The 12,694-nt window shown below is 40.0% G+C and overlaps 1 protein-coding gene across 1 annotated transcript in view; it reads left to right on the top strand.

Annotated features, from left to right (window-relative positions):
- The window catches only part of utrn (utrophin), a 326,192-nt gene that overhangs the window by 51,973 nt on the left and 261,525 nt on the right, over positions 1-12,694 (top strand). Inside the window, exons 11-22 of the mRNA XM_074685643.1 lie at positions 616-797; positions 2,431-2,581; positions 2,809-2,928; positions 3,955-4,056; positions 4,413-4,520; positions 4,631-4,810; positions 6,070-6,233; positions 6,329-6,452; positions 6,541-6,628; positions 7,194-7,438; positions 9,680-9,848; positions 10,829-10,956. Of these exons, the coding sequence (XP_074541744.1) occupies positions 616-797; positions 2,431-2,581; positions 2,809-2,928; positions 3,955-4,056; positions 4,413-4,520; positions 4,631-4,810; positions 6,070-6,233; positions 6,329-6,452; positions 6,541-6,628; positions 7,194-7,438; positions 9,680-9,848; positions 10,829-10,956 (1,761 nt within the window). The remainder of the gene's footprint in view (positions 1-615; positions 798-2,430; positions 2,582-2,808; positions 2,929-3,954; positions 4,057-4,412; positions 4,521-4,630; positions 4,811-6,069; positions 6,234-6,328; positions 6,453-6,540; positions 6,629-7,193; positions 7,439-9,679; positions 9,849-10,828; positions 10,957-12,694) is intronic.

Below are 12,694 nucleotides of genomic sequence, written 5' to 3'. Positions count from 1 at the left end.
AGGAGGTCTGAGAAAATAAAACGAGATCCCGTTGGTTTCTGCCCCGCCGTTCACGTACCTACTCCAGCTCCTCGGGCTAAGCCTCACAGAAAACAATGTGCTCAGAGGTGCAGACCAGAATGCTTACTCATCCAGAGAGGTCACAGAAAACAGACAATAACTCGCCTCATTGCTTTTCATGTTGCTCGGGACGTGAACCAGCAGAAAGCGGCTCCTCTGAGGAATTCAGAGGCCGTCCCTCATCGCCGCCCTCGCAGCTCGCCTTGAAGCGTTTCTTCTTCATGTCTGTTTGGCAGTTTGCTGTGTGACAGCTTGATTTAAGTTTTGTGAAACTCTTACAAGCTTGACTGACTTCTGCTGTAGCAACACTTGCAAACAGACGAGCCTGGAGGTGATGCCCAGCGCCTCTGAACGGCGTGATTAAACCGTCTACCGGAGGGAAGATTTAGGGCGGGGAGAGAAACGTATCCAGATGTTAGCGTGTGAGCGCCAAGTGCCAGCACGGAGGGAAAGTTTGGCTTCCATGTTCGTCTGCGTAAACTTTGAGGATCTGTTTGTAAATGCAGAGACGTTACAGATGATCACTGACTAAGTTTGCTTCCTCTCCTCCATCAGGCCTTCATGATGGAGCTGACGGCTCATCAGAGCAGCGTGGGAAATGTCCTCCAAGCGGGAAACCAGCTGATCGCCCAGGCCCACCTGTCAGAGGAGGAGGAAGATGAGATACGGGAGCAGATGAGCCTCCTCAACGCCCGCTGGGAGAGTCTTCGCGTGGCCAGCATGGACCGACAGGCCAGGTCGGTTTGGTTCACCAACGTCTGCTTGGAGAAACGATTATCACATGATTTCTAGAAGGAATCAGTCAAAGATATTTTCCCAAAACATGAAAATAAAACTTTAAACGTAGAATTTTACCTCAGATTAGGGATGGATGAGTATCTGTGTCAGGTCTCGGGCCGACATCAGCTTTATATCAAGGTGGAGGGACTTGCAAAGGTGGTGCGGGTTCACTCCCCACTCTCACCCTGTTTCCTGCTCTGTCCTTTGTCTCTACTGTCCAATTAAAGGCATAAAAAGCCCAAAAGATAACTTAAAAAACAAAACAAAAACAAAACTAAGTCCTCCTCACCACTAGTTGGCGCTACATTGCTGCTGTTTGATACCACAGCAAATGTGCGTCATCTTGTTCATACAACATGAATGGACCAATGAGAGTGAACAGTTAAACTGTTTTATTTTTCACTTCAGTTTATATAAAACAAGGGTCTTCAACCTGTGGCTCTGGAGCCTCATGCGGCCCTTTGACTCCTTTGCAGTGGCCCCTAGTAGCTTTACAAAATATAATTTAAATAAAAAATCTTTATTTTTCTTACAGAGGGTATTGATTAAAGACACTGGTACAAGATAATCAAACTGTCAATGTGTTGGCTTTTCTTGTTTTTTAAATTCATACTTGAAATTTAAATTTAAAATTTAAATCTTTTTGAATCATTAAAGTTTTTGTTTTAACTTTGGCAATTTTTTGATTATTTTGCAAATTTTTGACGTTTCAACTTCTTTGGAAATTACAAAATATTCAAAGGATTTTTAAATATTTTTCTGATTCAAATTTTTATTTACTTTTGCTTTTTTTACATTTCAATATATACATTTTTTTAATTTTGCTAATTTTTTTTATTTTTTGAAAATTTTGCCAATTTCTTCAGGTTCATATTTTTAAAAATATTTCTGAAATGTTCAAATATTTTGAGAATTCATTTTTTTTGAAATTTTGCCAATTTTTTAAGTTCCATATTTTTTAAACATTTTTTAAATTTTTTTAATATTTTGAGAATTCAATTTTTAATTTTTTTTTTGCAAATGTAATAAAAATTAATAGGTTTTGCGGCTCCAGAATGACTTTAATCCAGGGGAGCTGAGGCAAAATGGCTCCTATGAAAGTAAAGGTTGCAGACCCCTAATTTAATAGAAATGAAAAAAAAAAAGTTAGTTTTGTTTTGCAGTTTTATTTCTTAAAAACAAATTAGTCAGAGAGAGCTGTTTGTGTTTGATTTTGGACCTGCTGTCAGAGTGTCTGTGCTGCTTTTGTATCGTTCTGGTATCAGTCTTAAAAATAGTGCTATCAAACATTTCTACCTCAGATCTTTGTGAGTTGTTCCTGTGATAAGCGTAAAAGGCTGCAGAGCGTCTGAAGGTGACACCTGATAAACTGTGAGTGAACCAAGGTCTAACGAGTCTGACGCTCGACCGGTGCATCAAGGTTTATGACGTCTGCACACAAACACTGATCATAAACTGCATCCACTAAACCCAGCGGAGCGTTCATCCAGTGTTTGTGCTTTAAGGTGTCGTTGCTCTCGTCTGTAGAGCCTCTGAACTGTTCAGTCGCTCATTCTTATTGAGACCTTTCTTTTATTTTCTTTCCTCTAGGCTCCACGAGGTCCTGATGGAGCTGCAGCAGCACCAGCTCCAGCAGCTCTCTGATTGGCTCACGCTGACTGAGGAGCGAATCAGGAAGATCGAGACAGAACCAGCAGCTCAGGATATCGAGCTCTACAAAGACCAGATCGAGCAGCACAAAGTAAATGAATGAATGAAGTCTCTGACCTCACATGAATGGTTGAAGAGTGACACAGTGTTTTGATGTGAACAGAAAGAGCGGAATGAAAATAAAGAGAATCTGAGTCTGGTGATGTGGTCGTCTGTGGTCGTCTCATGGCTGACGCCGTCTCCGTGGCGTCCCTGTGAAGCTGAGCGGCTGATGAGATTCCGTTTGACTGAATCTGCTGTTGTTGTGTTTCTGTTCAGGAGCTTCAGAACGACCTGGAGGCCGAGCAGGTGAAGGTGAACTCTCTGACACACATGGTGGTAGTGGTGGATGAGAACAGTGGTGAGAGCGCCACCGCTGCCCTGGAGGAGCAACTGCAGGTGAGTCTCTGAATTTGTGCTGTTTTCATCTGTTTAAGAGCAGGATTGAATCTTTTTGGTTCCTGATGTAGAAAAAACTGTTGTAAATTCTGTTTCTTTAGTATTTCTTTCACTTCACAGCTTAATTTACAAACGCCTGTTTTCAGGCTGTGGTGAATAACGAGTTCTGTAAAGATTTACAGGCTTCGAAATGTTTTTCTAACTGGTTGTAGACTTTAAAAATCTTTCCCATATTTTTTTATATTTTATTTTATTATTAAATTTAATTTTATGATTTGATTTTTGTTTATTCTTTTTTTTGTTTTGTTTTGATTTTGTTTTTTTCTTTTTTTTTCTCTATTTTTTTTCTGGGTTTAATTAATTTTCTTTTATTTTTTAAAAATGTATTGTTTTTTTCTTTTTTTGTTTTGTTTTTTTCTTTTTTTCTCTATTTTTTTCTGAGTTTTATTTACTTTATTTTATTTTTTAAAAATGTTTTTTTTGTTTGTTTTGTTATTTTCTTTTTTTTTCTCTATTTTTTTCTGGATTTTATTTATTTTATTTTATTATTTAAGTAATTTTTGTTTTGTTTTTTTTTTTGGTCTTTTACTTTTTACCTGCTATGCATTTATTGTTTCCTACAGGAAAATTTGCAAGTGCAATTATTGTTACAATTATGCATCTTGAAATTCTCGATAAAAAAATGGAAAGTAATAAATAAATATAAATCTCTCCTTTATATTTTTAAGATTTTTTTTCATCATTTAAATATGTTTATCCATTTCGTTTTTTCTATTTTTTCTTTTCTTATATTTTTTTACCTGCAAAAAAGTTCCTCCCATATATTTCTTAAGATTTGTATTTTACAAATAAACTTTTAATTTGTTTTAGCATTTCCTACATAAAAATTCACGAGTACAATTTTGTTTCTACTCTTTATCTTGAAAATCTCAATTAAAAAATAATTAAACAAAATAAATAAATAAAAACCTCTCCTAGGAAGCTTTAATAACCTTCTAACTCCTTTCTTTCTGCTCTGTGTCTCAGTCTCTGGGCGAGCGCTGGGCGGCCGTGTGCCGCTGGACGGAGGAGCGGTGGCTCAAACTGCAGGAGGTCTTCCTGCTGTGGCAGCAGCTCCTGTCGGACCAGGTGGGACCTTTCCCCTCGCTCATCTGAACACATGCTTCATTTTTCTTTCCTCCTGGTGAAATAATTAGTTAAAACAAACACTTGATCCCTCAGACTTTGTTTAAAACTCAAAGACTCTGGAGTTCTGCGGTGAAATTACTCCTCGCTCAGTCCTTCACAAACTTCACTGAAGCGATCAAAGCCGATCTTTCTTTCCTTCATATTCCTTCAAGCTGGAAACGTGTCCAGCCTTCGTTTGGATAATGATCTTGTTTCTGTGTTCAGAGCGACCAGTGTTTTTCACAAATTAACAAGGCTCCTTAACGAGACGTTTTCCACTTAATTTATGCTAACGAGCTTTTCCACCTCCTCTGTAGGCTTCGTTCAGAGAGTGGCTGGCAGAGAAAGAGGAGGCCTTGAGTGAAGTACAAACAAGCAACTTCAAGGACCCCAGTGAAATGAATACTAATGTGCGCCGACTGGCAGTAAGTCATCCGCCGAGTCCCCAGAACGCAAACTTTACCACCAACAACTTTAATCTGTGAACTTTTAAAACTGAGTTTTCTTTGTTTTTCCTCCTTTTCCAACGCGTCAGGTCTTGAAAGAAGACATGGAGAAGAAGAGGAAGACTCTGGACCAGCTGTCCGATGCAGGACAGGATGTGATGGCGCTGCTGCGGAGCCCCGAGGCGGCGGCTAAGATTGAGGCTGACGCTGAGGAGCTGGCTCATAGGTGGGACAACCTGGTGCAGAAACTGGAGGACTGCTCGTTCCAGGTGTGTGTGAGATGAAATAAAATCTTCTGTTTGTCTCTTTGATCCAAAGTTATCAGAAAATTAAACATTAAATGTGAAGCAAAGCAGAAATTTGGGGTTTTGATGAGTCTCAGTCAGTGTCTCGACAATACCAGTGATCGTTTTAAAATTAAAGCTCCTGTGGGGGATTTTTGGGGGGTTATGAAACAGGCTGAAATTCACAGTAAAATTCTTTTGTGACCTTTAAAATCAGCTGACACCATTTGCTAAAACATTTGCAACCCATACTTTAATATTGATATTCAATAGAAATTAATTTATATAAATTTCCTTTCTTTTTTTAAAAAAATTTTAAATTTGAAATATTTTTAAAACTAATGCATTTTTTTTTAATATCAATTTTTTTTTTTTTGACTTTTCTATAAATTTGATAATTTTTTTTTTCACATATTTTGGTGGATTTGCTTAATTTTTTTTTTTTTTTTTAATTTTTGCAAATTAATAAAATGTTAAATGTTTTTTGATTTTGTAAAAGTGTGCAACTTTTTGGATTTTTTGCAATTTTTAAATTTATAAGAAAAAAATCAGTGAATAAAACTTAATTCATTTTTTTAATATTCTAAATTTTAAAGAATTTTAATGTTGTGATTTTTGCAAAAGTTTGTAACCTTTGATTTTTTATTACAATTTTAAAACTTTTACACATTTAAAAAAAGATCTTGTAAATTAATTTTTTCAATTTTATGTTTTTATTTTTGCAAATTTTTGAAAATGTCATGTCTTTTGAGTTTTGTAATGATTTTTTCAAAATTTCTAAAAAAAAAATGTAAATTTACTTTATTTCACTTTTTAAATTTTCTCTTTTTTTATTTCCATGTTTTGTGATTTTTTTTGAATAATTTTGCAATTTTAAAAATTCTAAAAAAAAAAGTTAACTAACTTAATTTAATTTTTTTTTTAGTTTTGCACATTTTTAAAAATTTAATGTTTTGTGATTTTTGTGAAACATTTTGCAACTTTTTGAATTATTCTGCAGTTTCTAAAACTTCTAAGTCCTTTGTTTGTTTTTTTTTGCAAATTAAAAAAAAATGGAAATGCCCAAGCCACCTCAGTCCAATGTGGAAGTGATCTGTGCATTAAAAAGCCCATAAAAAAGATGTACCATTTTGTCCACAGGGGGCGCCAAACCTGACACAAACTGAAGTTCCTCACAGGAGCTTTAAATATTAAACTCTCAGTGTGTTTCAGCTCTAAATAATGACTGGGTGGTTTCTGCTCAGGTGATGGAGGCCGTGACGGACGCTGGGATGACTCAGGAGGAAGGACAGGTGGTGCTGGATGCAGCTGACAGAGCTTCAGCTGCTTCACAGGTCGACCAGGAGTTGGCGCCGCCTGCTCCCCCAAAGAAAAGGCTGGTGGAGACGGACGCAGAAGTCAGACGAGCGTAAGAGCCGGGACGCTTTCTGACCTGGAAATGAAAAGACTCAAAGGAAATTTAAAAAAGAGATAAAAATCACACGTTTTGTCTGATTCCTGCAGGTTTGAAAAGAAACTTTCTGACCTTTCGCTCTGGATCAAAACATGGAGGACGTCTGCTCAGGCGCTCGCTTCCTCTCACCCTGAGAGCACACCTGACGCCTCAGACCTGCAGGAGAAACTGAAGGTAAACCTCCTGATGATGACTCTTTGAGGTGGTTTAAAAACCAGATCCTGGACTAACTCCTGACGCGTGTCCTGACTGATCTCTGCAGGGTTTGGAGTCGGAGCTCGCAGTGAAGGAGGCGTCGGTGAGTCAGGTGAACACGGAGGGACGGGGCCTGATGGAGCAGCTGGAGAGAGGTGAGGAAGGAGGAGGTTGGTGCACGGTTTAAGAGAAGAAAGCAGATGATTAGTTTGGTTGATCGTGTGCTCAGAAAGGCCTCGTGTTTATTGTTTCTCCCGAGCTTCTGGCTTCAGCTAAAATCTTCCATTTCCCTGTAAAATCACGCTCCTCCTGTGAGATTTTACAACTTTTCCACAGCTGCTTGGCATTTCTGGACGAGCTGAGTTTTTTATCGTTAATCACAACGTGTGTGTTTATCCGTGTGTGTGTGTGTGTGTGTGGACGGAGCAGTAAAAACCTGTCAGCCCTGCAGGGTTGCTGACTTCATATAACAGCTCAATGAAACGCCGAGGCTCCCTGGGTTTATGTGTTTACATTGTTCTGGAGGCGGTGAGGGGCGGTGGAGTCGGATTTTTCTGACGCTAAAGTTTCTCTGACTTTTCTTCCTCCTCATATCTGCTCCTCTGACGCAGGAGGTGTTTTTATTTTGCTCTGATCTCTTTCTCTCGCACTAAAAACCCCACAGAGGGTAGAGAGATCCACTCAGACGTTTCCACTCAGCCGTGTTGTCTCTTCCTGCAGAGGGGGTGTGTGTGGACTCGGTGAAGGCCGACCTAGACCTGATCCAGACCGAGTGGGATGTTTGCACCAGAGAGCTGCAGGCGGCCGGGGAGAGAGTCGGCACTCAGAGCCGGGTCAGAGCGGTGTCCGCCGAGCTGGCAGACCTGGACCGGGCCCTGGGGGAGCAGGACGGGTGGCTGGACTCGACCCCGGCTGTGGAGAAGTGTGACGAGGCCGCGCTCAGGAGCCTGGGTGCAGAAAGTCAGGTGAGAGTCTCCGTCTGTTTACGCCCACTCACCGGATTTTATTCATCAGCTTCAGCTTAGTTTCATACTGATTTATGTTCTTACACTGCAAAAACTGAACTATTATCAAGTGTTTTTGTCTCATTTTATGTAAAAAATTATCTAGAACAGAAATTACTTTATTAATCCCTGAGGGTAAATTCAGGAGTCACAGCATCAATCAAGAAAACCAAAGTAAGAAAGTGTATAGAAAGTGTAAAAAGCTCCATAAGAAAATAGATGCTGACAGCTTGTCCATCATTGTCCAGTCAGCCAGCCTCCACCTCCACAGGGTCCAGGACTGAGCTTCTTCAGCAGTCTGTTCAGTCTCTGTCTCCTGGATCCTGTCTGCTCACAGCAAATGAAGCTCTTCACATGTGGCCTTGGTGTCTGCTGTTAGCTGCGTTAGCCATGTCTGTGAATAGCATGATGCTACTCTGCCTTCTGGTATTCCCTCTGTTGCTGGGTTAGCACAGCTAGCTCGTCCATCTTATTGGAGATAGATCTTACGTTCCCAATAACGATGGATGGAAGGACAGGTCCATGTCGTCACTTCTTAGCTCACACCTGAGAAAACTGAGAGAACTGTGAGGGAGTGGGAGAGTAGGAGATTGTCCCTGCTGGACATGAACACATCATTACAAGAATCAGAATCAGAATACTTTATTGTTGCCCGAGGGGAAATATCATTTCAGTTACATCCCTTCCAAGACATATATGAAAACAAACTTAAGCTGCGTTTTCACCAAGCAGTCCGGGTCGGTTCAGTACGGTTTGGATGCTGGAAGCCGCGGCTGTTAAACAATAGCATGACGCCGTAGCAGCGCGACACAGTTTACCCCGCTATTAAATCCAACGAAGAAGAAAAACGCGACACAGTAAACAAAGAGCACAGATGAAGACATGCAGCATTTCGTCCTCTCTGTGATTGTCATGTAACTTTTTGATACAAAGAACAATCAAACTTCGTTTCAGAGAAGTCTGTGAGCCGCCAGGAGAAATACAGCAGCTGTCAGACAGGAAGTGACGATTCTTTTGACCAATCAGCGGTCTGCAGTGTGTTGCTCCACCTTCTTAGAGCGGATCGGTTCAGTCTGGCACTCATACGAAAGGGTCCCAAAAAGTGGGACGGATCGTCTCGGTTATTTGGGGATCTGTCCCAGGATGAGTCAGTGGGAACGCCGCAAAAAGCGCACCGTACCGAGACAAACCGAACCGCTCTGCTTGGTGGAAACGCGGCTTTAGACGTGGGATTAGAGTGGGATTAACCTAGGAGCTGCCAGATGCTCAGCACCCCTTTGCAACAGATACAAAATTACAACTTTGGGACAAGAATGGGCAAAAAAACCCCTCAATTCCAGACTATTCCCCAGCAGGGGGCGTAGTTTGAGATCAAGAAAAAAACACCTCAGCTTATAACCACATTATAACATCAGACAAAAACACATGTCACTGCTCAGCCATGGTTATATTTTGAAAAACAAATAAGTTAAATTGATAAAAATTAAGATTGTACTATTTAAATTTTTGTTTTTTCTACATAAGCACAAAAAAGTACCAGAAATTGGTACCATTAAGTTCTGGTACCGATTGCGAGAAACAAGGCAGTGGTACAATATGGTTTGAAATGTGAAAGGTACCCACCATATGCCGTCCTCACCTCCTTCTCCTCGCCTTGTGGGGAAACATCCGGCCTAGCACCGGTTAGCATTGACATGCTACAGGCTGCTAACAGCTGCAGCCATGGTTACATGTAGGATCTCCGGACAAACACAGGAGAAAAAGTAGTAAAAATATCACTGAAGCCACAAAAAGTTTGGTGTCCACAACCAACAAATGAGCCGTACAAAGTGATGATCCACTCCAAATGTAGATATGACGAAAAATGTCTTTTTTCCAAGTTATTTAAAGACAAAATGAGGTCTGAGTTGTTTGGAACTAGCTGTTTCTTTATACAAGTAACTTTTCAGACCTCATTTTTGTCTTTAAATAACTTTAAATCAGACATTTTTCTGGACTGCTCAGGTGAACATGGCTGTTATTGAGTCTAAAAAGACATTTTCTACTGAAAATAAGACAAAAACACTTGATAAGATTTCAGTTTTTTGCAGCGTAGATTCACTAAATTCATCATAAACTTCCTCAAAGCTTGAACCAAAGTTGCACCATCCTGCTAACTCTGTATCCCATGATGCTAACCCGCCTTCCTCTTGTGCTCCTCAGTCCAGACGTGTGCAGGTCGACGCCCTGAGTCCTCGGCTGGAGCAGCTCTCTGCGGAGGTGTCCTCGCTGGGGGCCGTGCCGTCTCTCAAAGACAACATGGTGGTGGTGTCGGCTCATCACGCCTCCACGCTGCAGCGGCTGCAGAGCAGGGAGCAGGAGGTCAAACGAGGTACCGCTGCTGGAAAACGTCCGAATAATGAGTTTAACCAACAGAGGAGGAGCCGGCTGCGCGCTCTGAGCAGGTTCCTCTGTATAAACACGGCTGTTTGAGGGTCAGGAGCCCGCGGGCCGCTTCACCGAGTCACAGGACAGCAGATTTAAGCCCTCCTCTAAACAAAGAGCCAGCTCTCCCTCCTGCTCCTGGAGCAGATCTCTGGGTTTATGGGGAGACTGAGAGAGTGATAGCTCAGATCAGCAGGGCCCGGTCCTGCAGGGTCTGTGTAAATCTGACATCAGATTTTATTTGAAACCTTAGCCGGCCGCGAGTGATAGAGGATGCCCTTATATGGCCTCTGAAAGCTCGCACGTGCGTGAGCGCCAGCTGGAAACCAGTCTCTGTTTCAGCTCTGGAGTTTACCTGCTCTGCTGTTAAAACTCATCCTCACTCCTGACCATATAGGTGTGTGTGTTAATGTGTGTGTGATCTGTGTGTGAGGTTTATGTCTGCGAGGATTTGGGTCTGAGCCAAGGAAAACCGATTTGTTTCTGCTCGAGGGGAGTTCACCTCGTGCTGGGGCCTCCCTCTGCTCCTGCCTCCTCTCCCGCTCAGTTTGCTCCGTTAGCTGCTGTTTGTGTGTGAAAACACAGTCAGGTTAGCGTTAAATCACCTGCTGATTAAAGAGTGGACGGAGGAGAAGGCGTCAGCATCGTAAGAATAACTCCTCATTGTTTCCTCCACGTTCGATGAGCCTCTCATCACGTTTGGAGAAGAATTATGAATGAAAAATATAAGTTTATCACTTCACTCCTCTTCATGTCAGACTGTCTAACATAACGACCCTCCTGCAGCTTGGCAAACCCACTCACACACACTCATAGGGAGGATCTAAAACCGTTACACTGCCCCCTTGTGGACACTTGAATCCAGATGCAAACACTCGTCTGATCTTAACCTCCTGGTTTTTCTCCTCCTGTCCTGTCCTATCGCAGCCTTAGCAGACCTTGAAGCCAAACAGATGCTCTCCAGTCTGGTGGAGGGTCTAGAGGCCAGGATGTCCGTCCTGAGAGACGGACTCGTGGACGTCCCTACGGCTGAGTCGGCGGTGGAGAAGGCACAGGTAAGCAGGAGAGTCATGTCTTCAGATTTCTCTGTGAAACTTTTTGAACTTCTTAAAACCATTTGGATCTATGGATGTAAACACAGGTGCAGTCTCACACTTTGCACTGATTTTTTAAAAATCATGTTTTTATTGAGACTTTCAAAGATTTTTACAGTGTATTAAGAAAAAAAAAATACAACAAAACAAACAAATCAGGGCAAATGCTTGTATGACAAGCTATACAGCTTTGGACATGTCCCAAACACGTGGGACAGAGAGCTCTCAGCAGATTCACATAAAGAAGAGATGGTGGGAAAAATCTTAATAAAAAAATCAGTATATTTAGTCTCCCATCACTTTGAGTCAGTCAAAGATAATTAATGTCCAACCTACTGTAAGAAAAGGTGTTTCCCAGCCACCCACAGATTAAAACTGTCCAATAAGGTGACACTTCTATAGTCCCATGACTCATAAACTAGGTCTCAGAATCAGAAAAGACTTCATTTGTCAGGTACCTTCAAGAATACAAGGAATTTGACTCCAGGTTTAAACTGCACTTTTCCCGTTCATTTTTTTGTAGATGAATACTAAATATTTAAAAACTAGAAAATTTAGAGCCTAAGTCGTAAAAAAACAACGACAAAAAAATAAAATACAATGAAATAAAAAATAAAAAGATGAAAAAAACAACAATAATAATGATAATAATAATAATTAAAGTAATAATAAAATAAATAAATAAGGATATTAATCAAAAATAAAATGATGATAACATTAAAAATAACAATATATATATTAATAAAAATATTATGATGATGATAATAAAAATAAAGATAATAATAAAATACTACTACTACTACTACTAATAATAATAATAATAAATAAATTTATTAATAAAAAAAATGGTGATAATGAAAATAATAATATCGATATTAATAAATAATATAATGATGATGATAGTAATAAAAATGAAAATAAAGATAAAAAATAAAATAAAATAAAAAAAAATAATTATTATCATTATTATTATAATTATAATAATAGTAGCCTGGTAAGGGGACGGATAACATCATTGACTTTAGAAGATATTTAGATCCCCAGCTACCCTTCCAGAAGCACAGCTCATCTGAAGGACAGACACCCTGTAGCTGTTGGTGAAGAGCCTTAAAATTAACATTTCCTATATGGCTTCCAATGACGATATGCTTCAAAACTCCTTATCTAAAACAGATGGATGACATCACGGATTCTACAGTTGTTTATTTTATGGTTCCTAACAGAAATCTTTGAGTTAAAAACACTGATGCTCTGTCTGTTTTTCACAGCAGGAAGAGATTTGAGCGAGCGGGCTGTTATAATACACAGATAATCCACCGAACTGTAGACTAAGACAAACTCTGTGATGTCACACAGTTTGACTTTATTCCACTCTGTCACGAAAAATGAAACATTTAAAACAAAAGTCTTAGATATTTATCACAAAAGATGACAAAAGAGCTGCATTACACTTCATTTTTTCTTATTTCCCCTCAATAAAAAAAAAAGCCTAACAAAAACAAAGATCTTTAAAAAATCTGATGTGTCAGAATAAGTGAATGACAATGACTGTTTGGTCTGATATCACTCGTGTCCTCCGACCCTGAAACTAAAAGAATGAGTGTGTGAACACTGTGTGTGTGTGTGTGTGTGAGCCTGTGTGTACATCAGAGTGAGAGTTAATCTCTGTCAGTTTGTTTTCCCAGCTCACAATAGACCT

Source organism: Halichoeres trimaculatus, unplaced genomic scaffold (genome assembly GCF_033239565.1).
Source record: "Halichoeres trimaculatus isolate MK-OKI-2021-1 unplaced genomic scaffold, fHalTri1.1 fHalTri1_scaffold_13, whole genome shotgun sequence".
Lineage (NCBI taxonomy): Eukaryota > Metazoa > Chordata > Actinopteri > Labriformes > Labridae > Halichoeres > Halichoeres trimaculatus.
The sequence above is the reverse complement of the archived record's forward strand: the minus strand, read 5'-3'. Positions and strand labels throughout refer to the sequence as shown.